Source organism: Erpetoichthys calabaricus, chromosome 18 (genome assembly GCF_900747795.2).
Source record: "Erpetoichthys calabaricus chromosome 18, fErpCal1.3, whole genome shotgun sequence".
Taxonomy (NCBI): Eukaryota; Metazoa; Chordata; class Cladistia; order Polypteriformes; family Polypteridae; genus Erpetoichthys; species Erpetoichthys calabaricus.
The window spans coordinates 35,998,396-36,022,032 of record NC_041411.2 but is presented as its reverse complement, the minus strand read 5'-3'; the positions used below and the strand labels follow the sequence as shown (position 1 = coordinate 36,022,032).

Here is a 23,637-nt window from a genome sequence, read left to right as displayed (position 1 = left end):
TTTTAATGTTGTGGCAGATTGATGTGTGTAGACCTGCTGTAGGTTTTTGCTGCCTTAGGCAAAACTGAAAATGTAACGGCCAAATCAAAGAGTCATGAAGGCAATTGCTATACATACAGTATTATTGCAGATTGAAGGGAAGGGGTTTGTGGTCCCCTTTGGTTCCCACTTTGGTTCAGCTTCAGTCTTGTGAAAGATGATCTCACGTTATTCTCATGCACTCTCTAGTATAATGAAGAATTCATAGTGGATTGTATGATGGTAAGCTGACTAGGTCTGTGCTCACAAACTGGAACATTTTCACCACCATACTTTATAGCTGGTATTAGTCTCTTCTGGCAAACGTATTTGGCTTTCGACTAACATATCTTCTGGTACATCCTTGCCTTGTCTGACTAGAGCACGTTGTTCCATAAATCCTTGTCTCTTTCCTAGGTGTTCATGGGGAAATGTCAGTCTTGCCCTGGAAGGACAGCAAAGTTTTTCTCCTGGCATTTCTCCCATGTACATCTGATGTATACAGCCTCTTTATAATGGTAGACACCTGCATTTTGACTTCAACAGTGGCAAGAGCTACCTGTAGGTGCCATGATGAATGTCTGGGATTCTTAGAGACTTTTTCCAACATCTTGTGTTCTGCTCACTAGCTGAACCTGCTGGTTTAACCTTGGCCTGGACAAGTTGGCAGTTGGTCGAAATCTTCTTCATTTCTAGATGATCTTCTACAGAGTGGAATGGTTGACTTGGCATCTATAACCCAAGGACTTGGGGAACTCTTTTGATCAAGTCATGGCGATAACACACAACTGCAAAGAGCAAATCAAACTAAATGGCTGAGGGTTAAATAAGGCAGGATCCTCTCTAATGTTGTTCTGTTCATTTGCAGATGATCTGGTGTACCTGATTCTAATTTTAGGTGATAAAAGTAGGGGTGTACTAACATTTTCCACATGCAAAATTTACAAGTTTGTTTATTTAAATTATATAATGGACTCTAAAATGTGAATGATGTTTGTTATATCACCTTTATCTAAAGATACAGTTTAAATGAAGATCGAATCTTGATATGCCCTCAAATGTTAAAAAAGTAGAAACATTTCATAGTGTGCATTTACTTTTTCACATGGGTGTAAGGGACACAAAGACATCTTCGGAAAGATGCAAGAAACGCACATTGTTTTACACTATCTACTCGTCCTGTTGGAGCTCATGAAGGACTAAGCACTGGCATTCAGTGTCTACACAGAGCGAGTTTTCATAAACCTTCATGTCTCCATGGGGAGTGCCGGAGACCAGGCTTGGAGATACATGAAAGGCCAAACCTTGAGCAAATGAGACTTTCAGATTGAGCTGCAATATTCCAAAACTAAAAACAGAACAAAATTTACTTGCAGTCGGTTTGGCAAGCCACTCACAAGAGAAGCCTCCAATTATTTAATTTGAAAAGGAGTGCGCCATGGCTATGGGGAGGAAACCTCCTTGAGCAGCAAAGCGTGGGAGCCCCAGAGGACACCACATTGTGGTCAGGGTTCTTCAGATGGGTGAGCATCTGAAAATATCTTTTTGTTTCAAATGTCGTGAGAGGGCAGATGGATTTTCAAAGTCGCTCTGGCTAAGAGCAGAGATGCTGAGTGAGAGTCACATCCACTCTGTGCGGCGCTTCCGGGAACAGGCCATATGTAATGGGAATGTGTGCTTCCAAAGGCTTTCCACATTTCCAATGTGTTCCATTGCATCATCTGAATTTCATTTTCTCACATCTAAAATCTTGTTTTTGACACCGTAGGGAACCCCCCACAGTCTATCAAGAGAAGCATCTGTATTTCTGCTCATTTTGTAATCGTGAGTTGAGACTTGAGAAAACCTTCAGAAAACAATTCACAGCATCAGATCCAGCACACAATGGACAGGTCCCAACAAGCAGCAGTTGTCTGGCTACAAATGTTTCCATTGTTTCAAAATATGAGCCACGTGCATGGCTGCACTACGTATGCCCAGAAGCGCATGGAGAACGGGAGGGAATAACTGGGCACACACCTAGACGGGGAATTGCGTTCAAGTCGCAGAGGCCATGATGGATGAACAGACTGAATAGAGGATCTCGGAGAAACTGACTGTGAGTCGCAGTGATCCGTGGAGCTCTGTCAGGCAGCTGCCAGGCCATTCCTGTGGTTTTGTGCAGGCTGTTTGAAACGCTGAGCCAGTTTAAGGTCTCTGCTTTTTAATTACTACTTAATTACAGAGGCATGTTACAAGACAGACTAGGCTTTTCTGGGAGTGGAGCTCATCAAACACTGTCAGGCAAGCAATCCCAATGTGGTTAATCTGTGAGGACTCAGCAAATCAGAACTTCATTCTGAGGCCCCAGCACCTCAAATACAGCAGAGCAAGTTGGTTAAGGGGCTATATTTAAAGGCAACTTAAAGACAAGTGGTAGTGTCAATGCTAGTCCAACATGGAAGGAGAGAAATGATGGCCCAGGCCCTGGAGTTGAGTACTATGAAGTTGTGCACTCTTACCAAAATTATTCATAGTTAAAAACTCCCCTGGCACAGCGGACATCACCTTCTCTGGCATCGGCTCGCTTCCATCCTGAGACAGTATCAGTTAGCTAGTAAGTTGGTAATTCCTGAGATTCAATATTGAAATGGCAGGGACACAAAGAGATGCCAGTTGGGAAGTCAGCACACTTTTATCAGAGGCACTAGAGTGTACCCAGTAAAGGGCATACGTTTAGGTTGTATCAGAGCTGTGGCTCACTGTCTACCTGGGTAAACAGTGAGGCAGGAGGAGTGCTAATTGGAAAGCACAGGTGTCAAGTCACTGTTACTGATCACGGCATTTGATGAAGGTCCGGGAGCAGCAGGGAGAGCTTTGGCAAAAAAATACAAACATTAGTTCATTTTTTAGAAGCACTAGGGGGCTTTGCCCTGTACTTGTTTCACTCGCTAACCTCCCTCGGCCTGTGCTACATGCCAGCCACTTTACATCTCCAGCCGCTCGCGTATGTGGATTTCACTTTCACCAAACAACATATCTTTTAATTCTCATGGATTTGTCTCTTCATTGGGAAGAAACACTACTTTTCCCTGATGGCAACACGAATTAGACGATCTACAAGTCTCCGACTTAAATCTGAACAATATATTCGATCTCTTTTGCTGTTCCGTTATTTCACCGAGTAATAATTTCCGTTTGTTTGCGCTAATGCGATCTTTACTATTATTTTTTTGAGACTTTCAAATTTTAGTACTTCCATTATCTCTAACCTGCTCTGTATGTGTATCGCGCCAACGTTTTTGAATTCTTTACGACGTTCTACTTTGTCATCTACTCTTTGTCTTTTACATCTCTTGCCACAAAGTCTTGTCTCGCGAGACGTGAAAGTATCTCCCTGAAAAAGTCTTGTCCCAGGATTTTTTTTTATTATAATAGAGAGATAAAAAAAAATAATTCGTATTACTTGTGCGTTCCAAAAAGTTTCCTTTGCGCACGAGAAATGTTTGTGATATTTTTTGTGTGCACACGGGAAGCTTTTGAGTACTTGTGTCATTTTATATTTATTCATGTGCATGTGAAATTATCTCATGAGAATGGGAAGCATATTTTTTTTTTTGTTTATGTTCCTTCAGGCACTTTCTCTTCAACAATTAAAAGTAATAATGACATACTGTTTGTGGAATTAATTGAAATAAAAATCTGCAGCCATGTTAGTCCTCCAGGACAGAACTTGAAAACCTCTGATTTAGACAACTTAAGTGAACTTGCTCGATGTCAGCCTGTGACATGGCAGCTGCAAGATGCTGAGAAGACGGTAAAAAGAAAGGAGAGTTCTGCAGGTTGATGCCAGCTTTTTAAGATGGTTATGGAGCAGCACAGAGGGAAGTAGAGCACTAAGGTGACAGGCCACTTCTAGGTATTGGTTGGATGAGACCCTGTAGTTTTGTAGGCCAGCAATGGGTTTTCATTTTCTTAGTCAGGGGAGACTCTCACTGCCAGCCCATGTGACTAGAAGCAGCATCCTGCAAAAGCAAGTACAGCTGAGAATACCAAATCTCTGTCAGTACTTACCGGTATTTGAAGAAGACTCCTAGCAGAACAGGGAGACAGACAGTGATAAATACGCTGGTGCCATATTACATTTTCACAGAGACAATGGTGCTGCAGTTAATCCAGACTGTTTCAGCAGTAGTGGATGTATAAAATGCATGCAGTCAAGCTAGGAGGCGCTGTTTACCCAGTTTGGTGTGGCTCAGGTTTAAGAAGGTCCGTTCTCCTGGAGTGGGTGCCCAGGATGCTGAGAAGAGAAAGCTATAATAATGAGTTAGTAGCAGTCAGTGGATATGACATATTGATGCACCTAAGAGGGTCCTGTGTCAAATAGACACAATAATGGAAGTTCACACATATTTCCTGGCACTGTGTGTATAACATCTCCTTGGTGAGACTGGGTACAAGAGTGTATTTCATCCTCACACGCCATTATAACGACAATACCACTAGATAGTTAATGCTATGTCTTGTGTAGTGGAGTCCATGTGGATAGAAGGTTTGTCTTTTACTAGGGGGGTTACCCCCTGCACGCTTCACTTGCCAACCCCCCCTGCACTACGCGCCAGCCATTTGTCTGAACGCACCCCAAGGAGACGCAGTCACTCCTCTGAAAGTCCCTCTTGAACAGTGATACAATGGGAAGCAAGTAGTTTTTTTTTTTACCTCCTCTTTGCCCAATCAGCTGCTGGCTTGCTGCTGCTGCCATGCCACATGATCTGCACCTCGCGCGGCGCTTCAAACATTTAAAAGCCTGTACTGCTGCTGTCCTACTCTGTCTTTTATTTCCAGCACCGGGTATGGTTAAATCTCGGCACAAAGTCTTGTCTCGCGGGACGCGAGTTCTTGATATTTTTTAGTTTATAATTTAAAAACAGAATAAAAATCTGAAAATCTAACAACACATTAAAGTTCGATAAATTCTGAAAAGAATGATACCAAACATTTTATATGTAGGTTTTAAAATAAGCCAGATTTAAAGCGTGACAAAAAAACATTGCACAAAATCGTTGCACTTTTAGGTTTAGGATTTTATTTATATATATATATATATATATATATATATATAATATAATAGTAGATGTAGCAGAGTCCATGTGGACATCCTCTCAATTTGCGTGGTCTTATTTCATTTGTGTTCCTCCTGGCTGATTAATAATGCACTCTTCTGTATATTAGCCCGAGTGCTAGTCTTTCTCCCCAAACCACACAAACCTGGATTCAGAGAGACAAAAAGGAAAACGTATGCCCTGAAGATGTTTGTTTTAATAATTAGGGAGGACGACACAGGAGAGGCAAGAAAACCACAGCACACAGCATAGCAAGAAATGCCTGTAGGCCCAATCTGTGCGTTGCTGCGTAAGAACTGGGCCCCTGTTGCTTGTTTTCTTTTCTGTCTCAGTTCCCCTAATCATCCACCCAATTAATCTCATCCTCTCAATTCTCATCCTCTCCACGGCTTGGCCACTGCGTCTTCCTTTATGCCAAATAGCTGTCACTGTCATCCTCCTGAATCTAAACTCTGTTAACTCTGGAAAGGGTCAGCTATGTTCAACCCTCCTGGTGTTTAATTCTGAACTTCAGCTACAAAGTTAGTGTTCATTCACCAAAGAAGTGGGGCCACCATTGGGTAACCTAATCCCATAACCCTAGGATCCCACTGTTCCGTAACAGCCCTTAGACTGCCTGTCTTTGGTCGAAGGGGCCTATGTGGAATCAACGCTGCCTGATTTGAAGGGCATAACTTAGTCTTCTTGTGGTCCCCCCACACTTAATGCTTTAGGCTACTGCCAAGCAGGAGACTAGCAATCAGATCAGCTACTAAAGATTCCAATTCCTGGCTCAGAACTCCTCTCACCTTACCCGTATCTGCCCCTTTGGATAAATCACTTCCTGATAACTATGTCATCCAAAACAGCAGCAAGTCTTATCTCATCAATGGATCCCGCATGTCAAGTAACTCTTGCCTCTGCCTGTCATCACAGGTAAAAGTCCAACCAGACTAGTCGCTGTTCAGTCCCACCATGGCTGCCATTCTGTCGTTCTGTTGTCTCGCTCCACAACGGGCCCCAGACATCTCATATGACACCTTCTTATTCTCAAATTTTGTACTTTTATTTCTCTCTCTTTTTGCGTTAAACAATGATTCTGTGCCAGAAGATGTGGGCGGATAACTGGAACATTTTTTTTTGTTTTAGTTTTTCTGGGTTTTATCCAAAAAAGAAAAAGACATAAAGAGTGAGTCATCATGTGGGGACACTAAACTGAAAGCAAATCCTCTCCCAGTGCCTCCAAGCTCTTAAACGTGGACGGCCCGGACATTCTTTTAATTTGTGTGAATGAGAACAGCTTGGCAAGAAGTTTCAGACCCCCTTGCTGGAAGTGAAAGTTTATCCCCAACACTGCTTTTAATGCAAAACCTCAAGTTATGGCTGGCTAAAAACGAAGTGGAAAAAAAAAAAAAGTCTCGGCAAAACCACTAAGGAAAAGTGAAGTCTTTTTCTCACTGGGTGGCAGTAATTAATTTTGTGATATTTTTCCTTGCCCACCTCTTGTAAGGCAGTAACTGTGAACGACACTATACAAAGAAAAGACTTAACAGTGCAATAATGAGCTTCCAGTGTGAGCCCTGACTTTAGTTTATACTGTGGATGGAATCCCATCAGTCCTATTCCTTTGTCATCTCCTCTGTACTTTGCAGGGTGAGATTAGGTCAGGCGACAGCCCCTTCTCTCCTGGCTGCCACTTGTCTGTGCTGGCAGGCTGGAGTGCCGACGGGTGGGCTGGTTGAAGTGCAGCTCTTTTCCATAACATAGCGTGAGATGACACAAAACAGACAGATGGGGACAGCACCTCTTGCAGCACCCCAGCCTATCGTGGTGGCTCGCCACCCAAACTGCGTGACCTTGTGCATCATATGGGTGCGTCATGCAGCGTCTCTCATTTCACGTTCTGCTGCGTTGAACAGGATCTCGGTTTCATTCCATTGTTGCCTATTCACCCTGACGCTCCCTACACATTTAGCACTCGTGTACCAGCAGTCCAAAGGAAGCTGTTTCTGTGTGACTCGGGTGGGGGGCACAGTTACTAAACAAGCTGGTGATGGTGGTGAGGGCTTTTAAAGTTGTCTTAAAGTAGCTGGTAATTTAAACCATATGCAGCTTGGCACTGGAGCTGTGGAAACTGTAGTAAAAAAAATCTCAATTTATATAAGTAACAAAAAAGAACATTACAGGGAAACGTTGCATTGTCACAGCAGCACAATACATCAGTGATAGGGGGATCTGCCACTGCTGCACACTTAGACATGTTGGAGCATCTAACAGGGCAGGTCAGAGGTGTCTCCTATTAATGACAAGTGCAGTATAGACAGACATGACCTAGGGGGGGTCCCAGCTTCACTGCAGACACAAGCAGAGCGGCCAACACTTTAGCAGGGCTGAAATACAGACTGCTGTATATGAAAGACTACAAGTTCAAGACTTGAAGGACAGGCCCAGGGTCCTCAGCGTCTTTTTAATACTGAGACTAAATTGCCATGATTTGTTTATGTTAATCATTTTGATCTTTTTCAGTTTTACTATTTGTCGACTTTGTCTGTGTCTATTTATGTAAATGTTGTATGGATTAGTAATTTACTCTTGAAAATATGTGTAAGCGCTTGGAGCTCATAATCCATGAACAAAAATGAGCCGAGTTGGACAAATCTTTGATTCAGGGAGGCCTCCACTTCATCATCACTGCAGTGCGGACATTCAAACAGACAGCCTTGTCCTTCAGGCCCTGCTTTATCACTGCAGTGTTAAGAAAGAGCCAGATGTGCCCAAGAGGGACCTGGCTCAGCTTCACTACACCTCCCACTGCATCATGACTGATGTACAGTCATGCAAACACATCTCACCATCTCCAGCTTCAACATTTATTTGTCAGAGACAGACAGAGAAATGTGTGAGCCTTATCATGGCTGCAAGAGTAACATTCAGAAAGACAGCTATGTCCAAGACGTCTTAGCTCCATAAGCCAGATAATTAGGTGTGTCCTGGGGGGCCAGCAGCATCCATCAGATATACGCTTTATCACGACTGACGTTTGAACAGGTATATCCAAACCACTCCAGCCTTAGCCTACAGCGGTGGACCGAAAGGACATGCAGACCAGTGCATACAAGAAGGTCCAGTTTCAACAATGCAGCATAGATGCACACAGCTTCAATGGGTCCGAGTGGAGCCCCCTTCATCATGGCTGTAGTACACATAGACATTAACAGACATATGTACATTATGTTTGTATTTGATACATACAAACAGACATCTCAAAGGGTCTCCGGCTTTATCAGTGGGGCAGTTGAGTCACACAGACAGCCAAAGATGTGGCGAGGGATGTAATGAGCTTCATCTCACTTTAAACAGAAAGACAGAGTGGCTCTTTCTTTACCAGAGCTGTAACAGAAATGGATAGAAATGACAATGAGGACTCCACTTTTAAATTATGATATTACACACACAAGCATACCCCAGACATCACTGCTCTACCACAGCTGTAATAGGGATATGGACAGACATATCAAGAGATGTTTTAACATCATCATGGCCGTAGTACAGAGACAGACAGGGCCCTGATCATAATGGCATGACTCCTGCCGTACAGAGAAGCAGATATGTCTGTGATGCTCAGGCTTCAACTCTGCCACCAGCTTGCTAGACAGGCAGGTCTGAGGGATATCGTCTTCATAAACGCTGCTCTTCAGCACTACACGTAAAAAGACGGGTCTCGGAGGCTTGTGCTGTGACCTTCACAAGCATCAGGAAGACTGTCTCATTGCTTATCTGCCTTTGAGCAACACAGCACCCAATGACATAGTGGAGGCAAAACCGGGCAGGGAGGAGTGGGGTTGAGCGACATCTAAGTGTACAGTGACCTCTGGTGGCAAGAAGGGTTCTGGATCCACATCCACCATTTCACCCATCTCAGTGTTGTACAGTCTGGCCTGCCTTCTGGACTGCCTATGACTTGTTAGCCACGACATCTGCCCCTCGCTATTCTGTATCTGAGTTTGAAATGCCCGGAATGCAAGGCATGTGTTGTTCAGTTCATGCGAGGCAGCCTCTAACCTAGACGCCACTGCCAAAAGCTTTGCCAGCTGCAAGCTGTTGAGTCCTCGACCTTGTATTTCAGACTTCTTGTGTTTTAGAATGTAAGTTGGTATCTGGAGGTTGGCAGAGGGACAGTTTGGGTCGGAATGCAAAAGCTGTGACCTCAACAAGGAAGCAGGCAGGTTTGGGTGAGGAACGTCTGTTTAGGCAAATAAAATCTCGGCCAACTCGTGGTATGCGGGCTCCAAATGAGAGCTGCAATTCGCAATAGAAACAAAATTAAGAGAAAGGAAATGGAGGCACGCTGCAGTGATTTGTACGATTAATTCAAGGCAGACATCTCTGGCTATTGTAGCTTGTGGTTTCATGAGGCGTAGTCAACAATCTCCACCTCTATCTTTGTTCATTTATGCACAGCTTTGGTTTTCAAGCTACAGACTTGAATTTGGCACACAGGTTCTCACCATAAGTCTGGTTTCTGATGGGTAACGTTTGGCCACAGGGATGGCACAAGGACAAAACTAGCGACAAGAAATACTAAAGTGTGGCGACGGAAATGATGCCATACAAGTTGTGATGGCAGTTTGATGATTAATATGCTTGCCTTTCCACCAAGAAATCAATGTTTGATTGCCCATTGCATTGAACTTTTTCTTTAATCAACTATTTTTGTGATGGCTTCGAGCCAACACAGGTAGAGACATATTATCTCCAGAGTTATTTATTGGAGCTCAGGGGTCTTTGCATCAGAAGGAAAAACCAAGAATGTTGTATATGTTACTGGCAATGTATGAAAGGTAGGCATTGTATAGAATGGCTAGGCAATATATAGAATGCCGAAAATTGGACAGCAAAGTATGAAACGATTAATATGTTATCATATTTCCTAGGCATTCTGTGCAGTGCCAAAAGACAAACTGGCAAAATATAAAATACTCCCGCTAATGATGTTTCTAATGTCACGTGGCAACAAGTAGGTTCATATTTTATTTTGTCTTGTTTTCCTCAATAAGAAAGTCCTATACTTGATTTTGTATTTTTCATTTTCATATACGTCTTTTCAATAAAAGCCTTTTCATGACTCTCCTTTAATTGCCTAAATAGCATTTGTCATTTTATTTGATGCCTAGGTATTACATACAATGCCTAGGAAAAGTATATATAATATTGAAACAATTTGGATATTTCATACTTTGCCCAAAAACGCCAGGCATTCTATATATTGCCTAGGCATTCTTTATAATGCCTGCCTTTCATACATTGCCGGTAACATATATAAAGAATCTTTCCTGAAACAAGTTTAATTGTAATAAAGTTTGGTAACATTTGTGATTACCTTTTCACTTTTACACTTTCTCCCCTGTGCAATGCGTGATATAAAATAAAACTGCACACGCACCCATCTTATTCTATGCATTGACACCTTGGTGCCCAGCTCTGTCTCACCACTCTACTAACGGAGTAACAGAGTTTAATGATAAATTAGGAAGGACAAAATATCTAACATGGGGTTGCAGTGTTAGTGCTGCTGGCTCACAGCTCCAATAACATGAGCTCAAATCCTTCTCAGTCATTGCCTTTCTGAGTATATTCAGTTGTCCAGGGGAACTGAGCTGGCAACCTTGGGCCTAACACTCAGGACACAAGGCTTTCTGCGAGTGCAGCAGGCAGAAAAGTTTGGACACCAAGATACGGGATGAAAAGGTGCATGGACTTTTGTTGCATTATTCTCAATACCTCTGTCTTTCTTTGCTGAAAAATCTTGGAGCACATTAATAGACCAATAGAAACGGGCACCCTTTCACCTAAAGGCACTTGCGTTTCACATCATGAAGACCTTTGAGTGGCTGGTCCTGGACTATATGAGTCCTCGTGTGACAGGCCACCTAGGCTGACTTGGAGGATGCAATTATCTGTCCGCTCTACAAGGCTTATTCTCACCTGGACAAAGCTGGCAGCACTGGGAGGATTATGTTTTTTGATTTCTTCAGTGCCATCAATAAAGGGCAAACTTGGAGATATGCAGGTGGAGGAGCCTCTGGTGTCCTGGAGGATGGACTTTGAGTCTGGCAGATTGCTGCTTGTGAGACTCGGGGACTGTGTTTTCTGATATGGATGTGAACACCGCAAGGAACAGGTGTTTCACTTCACTTTGTACACCTCAGACTATAAATATAACACCGAGTCATATCACTTGCAGGAATTTTCAGATGATTCTGGACTTGAGGCTGGTGAGGCAAAGTATAGGAGTCAAGTGAAGAGCTTAGTTTCTTGGTAGAGAAAGAATTGGGTGCACCGTAACATTGGCAAATCCAACGAACCAGTTATTGACTTTCGCTTTACCAAAGATCCTCTATGTTTGATCACAATTCAGGGGGTCAATGTGGAGGTGGTGCATTGCTATAAATACTTGGGGGGGTCCACATCAATGACAGGTTGGACTGGTCTTGTAACACAGAGGAACTATGTAAGAAATTGCGGAGGAGAAATTTCTTCATTAGGAGAATGCATTCCTTCAATGTGGGAAGTGACATCTTTCACATCTTCTATAATATCTATCTATCTATCTATCTATCTATCTATCTATCTATCTATCTATCTATCTATCTATCTATCTATCTATCTATCTATCTATCCACCCACTTAAGGCAGCAGTGTGTTTCGGTGACAAAATTTATTCCAACTTTCCAAACACTACATTAAAATAAATGTGTTCTTTCATGTGAGTCTTCTGATATATGCAATGGCAAGATTAAATTCTAATTATGTTAATTCAATAAAATGTTCTTTATGATGTGAAATTTCTACAAGATGTAACAAAAAAAAGAATATATATTCAAATATGAATACTGAAATGTAAAGTGCGACAAGTAGTCAGGAGTGTACTGCAGTTGAGTCCCGTGTTTTACCAAGATTAGAACTTGGGGGTGCCCTTCAAAGCCAGGTGCCTCTCTCAAAATACAGTGCGTAAAAAGTCTTCACCCTCTTAGAAGTTTTAACATTTTTTATTTTTTATATAACATTGAATCTCAGTGGGTACAATTTCACTGTTTAGGCACCGATCAACAGAAAATGACACTTGAATGTCAAAGTGAAATCAGTTCTCTGCTTTGAAGTGGTCTACATTAATATAAATATAAAATGGCTTTTGTAGGAAATCTAATATGAGGAAATCAATTATCTGTTCATCAATCAACAGAGCATTGTCCCACAATTAAACAACTCGATGGGGTTTTGCAAACATGTGACATGCAACAATATACCTTTAAGAGAGCAGTGGTTTCCTCTGTGGTGTCCCTCCATGACCACACCATTCTTGTCAAGTGTTTTCTGTTACACTGGACATATCAACAGAGACTTGAGCAAGTTTAAGAGACTTCTGCATGTCCTATGCCATTACTGCAGGGTTCTCTTTCACCTCATCTATACTGCACTCTTGCTGTCTCGATTGCAGGACGTCCAGTCCTACGGAGTGTAGCAACATCACTGAATTTCCTCAATTTGTAGTCCGTCTGTTCTGCTGTGGACTGATGAACACTCTGGCCTTTAGAAATGCTTTTGTAACCTTTTCTCAACTTGATATATCTTTACAATTCATCTTCTGAGGTCCTCTGATGTTCCTTAGTTAACATGACCAGCTCTCTCTTGAGAGACAAAGTCAGTTGATAGATAGATAGATACTACTTTATTTTACCCCAATTTAGTGTTCCTTTTAATAGGACAGGGCAGGTCCAAGCCACACCTCAACCGTATCTGATTGGTTGGAACACCTGACTCCAGTGAGCTTTGGGAGCAATCATTGGCCTACAGGTTCACAAACTTTTTCTAGCCAATGCTGTGAATGTTTAAATGTTGTGTTCAGTACTGACCTGTAGAATTACAATTGTTTGTGTTTTGTAAGTTTGAACAGATTGTGTCCATTATTGTGACTTAGTTAACCATCTGACCACATTTTAATGAGTAACTAATACAGAAACCTCCGTAGTTTAAAAATGTTCCAAACCTTGCAACTGTATGTAAGCATCTGTGACATATCCTGATCTCGTATGTTGTCTTGGGTAAGGGCCCACACCAAATATATAAGAATGCCCTTTTTCTTTCTGGACATTATCCATGTTAATTTCTGTGTGATATTCCATTTGTGCTATTTACACCCTTGCAATCCATCACAAGGCCTGCCTGGTGAAGGAAAGGGACGGTGCACTGGCCATCTGTAATTACAGGATTGTGAAGCTCAAAACCGTTGCTTGGCCCTGAATTGCTGAAGGTTTTTCTTGCTGTGGGAGAAGGAAATGTAAGATAAACACAGAGGAAAAAATAAGCTGTGTGATATCAACAACTGGCCTTGAAGCCTTTTCTGGTATCTCAGCTCTGCGTTTTTCAGATGCACTCCTCAGAGGAACTTAGTCCTCCTTTTCTTTGATATCATCTATGACTTTTGAAAGCACACAGACTTGAACAGATCTATAGCACCGGTGGATTTGTTCCCACAAATACTGCCTGCTTATGTAATTGTTTAAGCGATGGCCTAACGCTCATGATAGGTACTAAATCCCATTAGCCAATCCTCCTCTTTATTTAACTGGAATTATAATTCCAGGGAATAGGGTTATGTGTGACTAGCAACTGGCTCAAGCTGGCTTAATCCTATTGAGGGCGGACTCAGAACATGTCAGGCAGGTGGGTGCAAAGTGTATGTCACGGGCAGGTTGACGCCAGCTGCCGGGTTGTTTGACAGGCAGGTAAACTCTTTGCCCCTATAAAGGCAGACAGGCCCAGCAGCTTCTGAAATGAGACTCTAGTAAATATTTATTTTTGCTTTTTTTTATCTCCCTGCAGTTTCAACAACTACCCAGGAGCCAACTCACAGCCTTGATGCCAAGATGATACCTCCACTTGATCGCCTTGTGCCTGCCGCTTCTACACCACATGGTAGGGGTCATCCCTCGGACTGGGACCCTTGCTCTGGTGTTTGCAGCCCCCTGCCAAGTTTCAACAGGACCTCGCTTTCCTGGGATGACCTGCGGCGCACGCTGGCCTTTGCGTGGGAGATGCATGTTTATGGCACTGCGTCTCTGTTTTTGCTCCTCTCACTGTGGTCACTGATCAACCTCATCGGGATGCCCATTGTGGGGTACCCTAGGTGCACATGCCTGTGTCTGACCAGTGCACTTTTATTAATCACTGGAGGCTGTCGTGCTGGATATTTCCTAACAGATCCTTATGGCTCCAAAGAGGTTCTCCATCGTCCTGCTCAGGTGGGGCTCTATAACCTGGCCTTTCCTCTGCTCCTTTCTGCTTTTGGAACCCTGTGCTTGCTAGCATTCAGAATGGCTCGACTGCACGTGTTACCGGCCAGTCTGCAGCGCCTCCCAGTGGTGGCAGCTGTGGCTGTGCTTCACACTACACTGCTGTTAGCAGCAGATCTTCTCTTTCTGGCATTTAACCCTTCAGTTCAAGTTGTTCTGCAGGTACTCTCAGTGTCTTGGGGGACTTTCCTCAACGCCGGCTACCTATACTCCTATCCAAGGCTGAGGAGACAAACCAGCCCTTCTCTAGAAGATGGCTTGCGGGAAGGTGGATCTTCAGATGCTCTAGGTTATATCCTCGAGAGCTCACAAAGGAGGCAGCTGCTCGTTCTGTCCCGAGTCTTAACAATCTGTGCCATTCTGGGCCTTCTCTGCTGTGGCCTGCAGGTTTATGCAATTCTGTGGCTATATGATATCTTGGGCGACTGGCGTCATTTTACTTGGTCATGGTGGCTTGTTCAGTTCTGGTATCGCCTCCTGGAACTGGCATGGGGCTTCTCGATGCTTGTGGTGGCAACTTGGGTCTACTGGCGCCAAGGGGATAATAGAGGAACATCAGGGAGTCATACGTGTTGGGTCAAAATTGTGCAAAGCCTGTGCAGCCGCAAACAGCAGGGCAGAAAGTATGAAAGCAGCAACCAGTCGAACGGGGCGGGAAATGGAACTCTGGACCTACCAAACAATAGGACCAATCAAGACCGGACAGGAGTAGATATCAGTAAGAATCTGATCCGCAACCACCCTGAGAATGTTCCTCTGAGGACCCTGAAAGAAAACAATGAAAGCAAAGCCCGGCTTGCCCTCTATGCGCCGCAGGGGGGTGGCTCCACCAATTCTCTGTTGTTGCTGAAGCAAAGCGGAATCATTGTGGGAAAGAGTCACAACTTGGCCATGTTGCGGCGCTCACACAGCACTGTGTGTTTTGAGAAGGAATCTGTCCTTTCCTTGGCCGACTTCGATCTGCGACCCCCATCCCCTATCGACCTGAGCCGCAGCATAGATGAAGCCTTGTATAAAGAGCACCTTGTCAAGGACAGTATCTTTAGCCAATCTGGATTCCTGACACACCACCTTGATGCTGACAATTCAGAATCTTCCTTTCAAGAACTGTGTCCCACTCAGAATGATGGAATATCCCAAGGTGTCTACAGGCGGAGGAGCAGCGATCCCAATTATCTCTACAGCCTCACCAAGTGCAGCTCACTGGCAGAGCTCAACACAGCTTGTGGACAAGAGGAGAAGACTTCCCGCCCAACAAATGGCGGTGTTGCTGGCGATGCAGTAGAGGACAGAGATAAAAGCCTGAGCTACAAAACATCACCACCAGTGGTTATTGGAAACTCACCGGCTTCACCTAGCAAGATGTCACCAGTTGCCAAAGGGAAATCCCCAACTTCAGGCCATGACGTTTCAGGGCAAAGTTCAAGCAGACTGGGGACAGAGCCTTCTGAGTACTCATTAAACAGCAGCTTTTCAGGCTTGTCTGTTCCCATCAGCTTTCCTCAGCTCAGAGGCCAGGGGCTCTCGCCCACAGAGACAGAAGCCGACTTGAGTGAGCCTTTCCTGCGTGAGGACTGCCTGTAGGACAGAGAAGAGTTGTGTGACCCTGATTCAGAAGCAAGGCAAAGTTTCTTAGAAATAAGCCGGCAGATTGATTCAGTGAGCATTATCAGTGACACCATTGACCTGTGAATTCCTTGCCAGTGGTGGCCATACAGTGACTGCCTGATAAGTTGCCATCAATACTTTATACAAAATGTTAGTAAGATGCCAGCTTATTTCTCTGACAATCACAGATGTCCAACACCATGGACCAATGGGCAGCTAGGAAGCATTACACAGAAGGCTTCAGAATGCATGGAGGTCCACCCCAGGTTCTGTCAGTGTCTCAGAAGAAGTCAGAGGGCCGAGTTACACCAGGTCGGCCCATTGCACATTCCAAGTCTCTTGATCATGACTGTTAAAGTCAGTGTGTTTGTTTTTTTTTTGAGTTCCAGTGGAAAACAACAGGGTATCATTGTACCTGTCATCTTGTCAGCTCCTCTTTATTGAAACTTGAAGGATTAAAATACACTCAAAAAATACCAGCTGTGATTGAAGGAATAAACAGAAACATAAACACAGCCGTCATAAAAGTGGACGCAGCTCATTAAGATATAAAGAGTCCAATATCCTAAAGGCGTCAAGGGAAAGAGTGGACTTTGAAAATGTCAAATATACTGTTAAGGTGTCAATTGGAATAAAGATCAGAAACAAAGGTACCCAAAAAGTATAGGAATAAAGCAGTGGACCACCCAGGAAACATCAAATATGAATGCATAAATATGTGGGCAACCGTGTACAGCTGGTTTGGAGAACAGAACACTTGCAGTTTTATTTTACTTACATTGTTGCATCGTAAACCATAATGCATTGCAATTGCTGTCCTTTGGGTGTTTCTCAGCAGTCTCTTGAAGTGAATCTCGATTTCCGTTTCCAGTGCAGTTGCTTAGACCTTGCTGTCCTTTTCATTATTACACTGCTGCTACGCTGAGGTACAACTGTAAGAACTGAAAGACATCATATAATTGAGATGAGCTACTGTTCATCAGGCCATACAGGGGTAATGCAACGGGAAAAACCATTATCTTTCTGGCGGCTCTTCACAGACTTCTTTGGGAGACTGGAAGTCACATATGAGGACTGTCAGTGGTTGTGCAATACAGATTTCACTGATAATTCCACTTGGGTCTTTTTTTCGTAAGTCATTTATCCAAAGGAACAAGCTGAAGCCACCAAGGGAGTGCAAGTGCGATTCACCTACTGAGGTGATGGTTCTGCACTGCCTCAAGTTGTTTTAAGGCCTTGAGCAGCTCTACTATAGCTCTAAACCTAACGTTGTGTGGCTTGGGTAAGTAGTATTGTAAAAATGAAATTGGAGAAGAGCTACAAATTCGGAAGTAGCCTCACAAAACTATTAAGTCACTGTGTGCCCAAGTCTGAAAGCCCTCGACCTGATCTTGCTATATAGCCATTGCTCCTAAACATTTAACCAGTGCAGCAACCATTCAGCTATAAACCTACAGATTGTGTGGTTCTAATGTTCTTTTCTGCGTAATCACAATTCCTGAAATTATTGGTCTGTATTACAATCACCGCCTGTTTAGAAAGAGACTTGCCTGCTTGTTTTTAACTAAATGAACTAATGACTAGATCATTGATTTATTCTGAGTCTGTAAGCTTTGAGCCCAATGGACACTTAGTTCTGAATGAATCCTTTTCAGTTTTGTTCCATGACAGCTGCATATCAAAAGCAGTCTATGGGTTTGAGTTGCAATTACCAGTTCACCAGACTCTGGAGGAGAATGCTGTTTCTTCACTGATTAAGGGCAAAGTTGAGTTCAAATACCCATTAGATGGAGATTTACATACATTTTTAATACCATATATACTCGCGGATAAGTTCTCCCACGTATAAGTCAGGACTTGATTTTACCGTATAATATTTGGTATTTTATAATGCTACCACTGTGTCAGGAAGGGCATCCGGTGTAAAATTTTGCCAAATCAATATGCGGACAACAATTTTGGATGATCTGCTGTGGCAACCCCTAACGGGAGCAGCTGAAAGAAGAAGAAGGAGGCACTAATTGCGCATTCCAAAAAACCACTTCAACTGACTTTTCTAGATCTTCCTTATTGCTGAGCTCCTTGACCTATCACGGTGAAGGGTCAGTTGTATAAGTCGAATGTGGGAAACTCACGCTATTGGTTCAAGAGATTATGCTATGCTAACGCCCACCTGAGAGAGTAACCACGGAGCACACTGCCCGTTTTTTCTATGTGTTGTACCTATGTGACCACACGGTAATACCCAAACTATTCCAAAGCGACATTTGCACTATTTTGTGTTTTTTGTATCTCACACCTTCATACACCTTTATCGTAAGAGCTGGCTTTAAATTAAAAGTCGTTGGAGTGGTGAAAGAAATTGGGGACTGCGCTGCTGCAACAAAATTCGATGTGTCTGAGAAACTGGTGCGAGTTTGAAGGAGGAAAGAAGATGTAAAAAAATGTACGTGTAGTTTGGAACGGGCGTATAAGTCGGGGTCTGATTTTATGATTGATTTTTCGGGTTTCAAGAACCGACTTATATGCGAGTATATATAGTATATCTCAGGTGTAGGATATATCCAAAAAATCAAACTGTATGTTAGTGAATTAAAAAACAGTGTGTTCACTAGAACAAATCTTCAGACTGTGGCTTTCAGTCAGTGTTGATAGTGGCGATCAAGTGAATAACAAGTACTTTCCATTATAACTGCTGAAGTAAACGTGTTAGATGCATTTGGCATTTTGGGTAAATTTTGTAGGCAATTCTATTGGTCAGTTTATAGTGGCTTTTCTTTGGGTACACCGCTTTCCTTTGAGAAGCGCACAGCTTCAGCTGACGGTGACTGCATTGGCACAGTATGCCCAAGTCTGGATGAGTGTCTGCTGTGACACCCTGGTATCCTTTGCACTGGATGACACCTTCTTTGTACCTGATGATGCTGCCAGAACAAGAGAGTTTGGATAACTGATAGATGGATAATCAGAAAGTTGTAGTAAATAGTTGGCATTAAATTAAATCCATAATACTGAGCACAACCAAACAAATTCTTGATGTTAATAGTTGTGTACTGTTGGTGGTTCAAAATTTTGAGAATGTATAGCAATAAAAGTCTTTTCTTTATGAAAGTTGATGATGGATATGGCTTTGAAGTAATGATATTTCCCAGTGGTGTTTAAAATCGAGACTGCGTGCCATTTTTGTTTTTGGCATTTTAGCAAAATCCAAACTAGGACATTTGTTTATCCTACAGGATAATTTGAACATTTTATTAGTGCCAGAAAGGAAATAGAATAGAAATTCTAAAAATCAACTGGACTGCCGCCCAAACTAAAATGTATGGCGAGGATTGTAACAAGTTTCTAATCCTTTTTCTAAAGTGAGTGTCACGGTACAGTATGTCTTTTCAAGATACCTTGTCAAATGGTTTGACTAGATTTAACACTGAATGCTTTCATTGTGTAGTTGTGTAAGGATAGTTGCAGATATGGCTGAATACATACTAGGGCCATACTCCCCTTCAGACCGTTGTCAGTGTTGTACTCGGACTTTTACTGTGCGTTTTCTTGAGCTGGCAGGTGGTAACAATAGATAAGGAAAAGATCTTCCAGCTCTTTCTGTTTACAGCTAGAACAATCAGTAGAAATTATATTTTTGTATAACAAAGTAATATGCAATTTTAGAAAAGAAAAAAATCAATGACATGCACTATATGAGTAATCTTACTGTGGATTTTTGGCGAGGAGAAGATAAGCAACAATTTGACAGACCACTTCTGGATCTTTGCCTTTTCAAACATTTCTTGGCTGTGATATTAATTTCTTAATGCAGCACTAATGACTCCACGTGCTGCCACATCGTCGTGCAGGGGATGTGTGTGTGTGTGTGGCACATATTAGCTCCAAAAAGCAGTGCAGGCTTTCCTCTGTGCTGTGCACGCTGCATGATGACAGGAGTTTACACTTGTTTTGTCGAGTTTTCTTTTGGGTACTGTTCACTTCCCTTCCAGTGAAGTTTCGTGACTCTTCTTGTGTTTATGCAAAGCGCTTCACTCGTTTTGTAACTGACAGCATTACTTTTATCTGTAAGTGAAAGCTAGGTTCACCAAAAAGATTACAGTTAAAGAAGCTGGTGCCAAAAGCCTGGCATAGCTCGAGAAAATTGGTAACGGTTGGTCTGCAGCTTTCCTTCCTAAGCAAGCCAGCTTCACCTTCTTTGTTAGAGTGTTCAAGACCACAGAGAGGATGTGTGCCGGGTGCCCAGGACAATTGGACAAGCAGGAATGGGTGCGGCGAGGAGGTGTTGTGAAGTCTGTCATAGGTGTATTCTTTTATTGAAACCCAAATTGGTTCTTTGTCCCAGAGTGTGTGGTAGTGTTAGGAGGCGCTGCTGTGGAATCTGCTCAGCCATGATTTCAATGGATTCATTATTGTGCCATCTACCCTGAAGAGAGCTCGAGAGGCAGTTATATAGTCTGGCTGAAGTGGAGTGGGAATGGAAATTGGGTGGGACTGTGGCACAATGGATTTGCTTTAAAGAACAATGGGCCTGATTCATGAACTTGCACGGATGTGACCTTTGTGGAGTTTGCATCCCAGAGGCACACCAGTTGGTCTGGTTCACCTGGCATTAGCAAGTGCGTTTTTATAATTGTTCCTTGCTGTGGATTGGCATCCCTTTTAAGCTGGTTTCTGGCACGTTGTTGCCCTCCCTGTGCACCCCCCCCCATCTCGTATTACAAAAGTGAAAATGAATGGACAACAGCTAACACCTTCAGTCTTGTGACTTGTCCATTGACAACACAAATGTCAAAACTTCCAAATAATTCTAACTTAACATAAAATTCTCAAACCCTATTTAATCCAGTTTGGGTTTATCCCAGCAGCACTGAGGCCTGGTTTTGGTCATAGGACCCACTCGTAAACTCGCTGATTGCATTCTAGCCAGCACATCTCTAAAGACCGGAGAGAAGGGCCCATGCAGATACGAGGGATGAATGTGCAAACTCCACACAAACAACCAGCAGGACTCTGGATCCATGATGTAGCTCAGCTAACCAGTGCGCCACCAAACCACCACATCCATGAAAAAATTCTTGGCAATAAAATTTAACGTTTAGGATAACAGGTGTGGAAAGATCTGGAAAGTGTAACATTACACGTGATCGATGTGAAAGTTCACTGCCTCAGAGTTCCGGGTCCAAAGTTGTTGTGAGTAAATGATGAAACGTTGAGAACAAGGGCACAAAGAAGGTAGAGAAGATGGAATATTGCAGTATTGGAGTCTGAAGTAGTGGAATATGTTAAGTTGTGAAGGTCTGAGTACGGTGACCTGTTCAGGCAGAGCTTATAAACCATTCTGTCTAAGGGACTTTAAATTCTAGAGTTCTGAATAATGTAAATTGTATTTCCATACAACTAATTTCTATAGCGAACACTAGCCAGTGGTAAGTTGTAACTTTAATTAAATTGACTACAATGTATGCTTTGTCCAATTTGGTGCACTACTAAATAATTCATTATTTTGGAAGCCTTAAGAAATTAATATAATTAAAAAATGTTGCGTGTAGATATGGGTGTAACACTCATTTTTGATCCTGAGATAGTTACTTATGGGCATCAAAGTGGCAGGATTAGCCCTTCTGCCTCACTGACCCAGTTCTGGGCTTGAATCCCGTGCCCGTGTAGAGTCTGCATGTTCTTCTAGTGCCTTTGTGGGTCTTTATATGTGAGTGTGTATCAGTGTGCCCAATGATGGGCAGATGCCTCTTTAACGGCTGGTTCCCCTTTTTAAGCTTCCCACAACCCTGAACCGGCTATTCAGGTTACAAAAAGGATGAACGGTTGGATACGACATGCTTAACGTTTTTGTTTGACTGGTGCGATCATCCTCCTCAGCACAAATCTAATGGCTATGGTTTTCCTTTTTTTTAAAAAGAACGGAAATAAAAATCATGGAGATTCAACCACGTTTTGGTTTTGAGTCTACAAAGAGTCTTGTCTCCATTCTAACACACACCTGCCTAAGCATGAAACTCGTGTATCTGGTGGCCATATCCTAGAAACCAAAAACCTAAGATCTAATTAGTCCTGGCTATAAATTAAAAGATTACTTGCCCACAAGTGTTAACACTTTTGTGGTCATAAATTAATGTTGTTTTGTGCCCATGTAGTTATGGAATGTGGCATAAGATACATATCGGTGGCCTAGATGAATATTTTTGTCTTCATAACCTCATGTGGCTGAAGTGAACAAACTTGCTCCTGAAATGCACAATGGGTAATCTATCGATCAAAGCGGGATTATTCCTGTATACGAAGGCTTTGGTTAAGCAGCTTTTCTGTAGTATAGTCTTTGGTTTGGACTGCCGTCAGATAATTTGCACATTCTGTTCATTCACTTCAGTCTCTGTCAAACCCCACCTTTCTAAATGATTCTTATAAAGCTGTACATTTCTGATTAACAGACATCGGAGTGAGAGATAAGCTTATTATTTAGTACTTGTCATTCACGCCAGTGTTCACCTCTCACAAGGGCCCTTTGGATTTTAGCAGATTGTGACACTGACCACAGTTCTGCTACAAGCTGTGCGGTGATGTCAAAACTGTGCAAATTGTTACTAAATGTTCTGAAGGCTGAATGGTTACTCTGCCAGTCCCTTAGAAATACAGGCTCCAATGAATACCTGTACTCACTGAAGCCCTCCAAAGTGGAGTCTGCCCACCCCTAATATGTAACGATGCCCTCCAAAGTGGAGTTTGCCTACCCCTAAACTGTAACGATGCCCTTCAATTGGAGTCTGCCCACCCGTAACATGTAACGATGCTCTAAATAGTCCAGACCTTTAGAACGTAGGGTTTAATGGGCAAGCAAGTTAAACAAAAAACTCCAGCGTGATTTATGTGGCACAGCATTGCTATCAGAGTCAAACAATTTCTACTTTAACCGACCCAAAATACTTAAGCAGCTTCTGGATAATGAGAGCGAAAGCTGTAAACATGAGCAGTACACCAAGGATAAGTACACTGAAAACCTCTGCCAAAAGGCACGTGTGATTGTTGAAGGTTTGAACTAGTAAGGACTTTCACTGTACAAAAACAACAAAAATTATGGACCCTGGAGTGGCATGGAACATCGTCAAAGATGGACTGATGTATCACATGCTCTGAAAGTGGGCGCCCTGGTGATGCACTGGTTGTCACTGTTGCCACACAGCTTTAGGTTCAAATCCTGCCCAAGCCCTGTTTGTGTGGAGGATGAACAATCATGCTGCATCTATGTAGGCTTTTCACAAGTTGTATGTTTCTTCGAATATCCCAAATATGTGCAGATTAGGTTGACTGGAGAACTGAAATTAAGCCAGTGGGTGTGAGCACAACATTGTCCTGCTGTCCACTGCCATCCCATCTACAGTTCTGGTTTAATTTTATTTTATTTTTTTTTATTTCTTATGCCCACTGCTGTCAGGATAGGCACTGACTTCTGTGACAAAACCTGTAATGCGATAACAGAGTCCAGGAAAGGGCTCGATGGATGAACACCACTTCTGATAAATGGACATGTACTGAGCGTTGCAAAGTCTCAAATGAAAAAT

At 42.8% G+C, this 23,637-nt stretch overlaps 1 protein-coding gene across 3 annotated transcripts in view; it reads left to right on the top strand.

Moving 5' to 3' along the window:
• The window catches only part of LOC114668545 (uncharacterized), an 89,434-nt gene extending 65,797 nt beyond the window's left edge, over positions 1-23,637 (top strand). For 2 of the 3 annotated variants that reach the window (XM_028824341.2, XM_051921288.1), the window contains exon 4: positions 13,983-23,637. In XM_028824341.2, coding sequence (XP_028680174.2) covers positions 13,983-16,036 — 2,054 coding nt within the window. In that variant the 3' untranslated portion in view covers positions 16,037-23,637. The remainder of the gene's footprint in view (positions 1-13,982) is intronic. The other variant, XR_007933911.1, reaches the window with a different exon arrangement.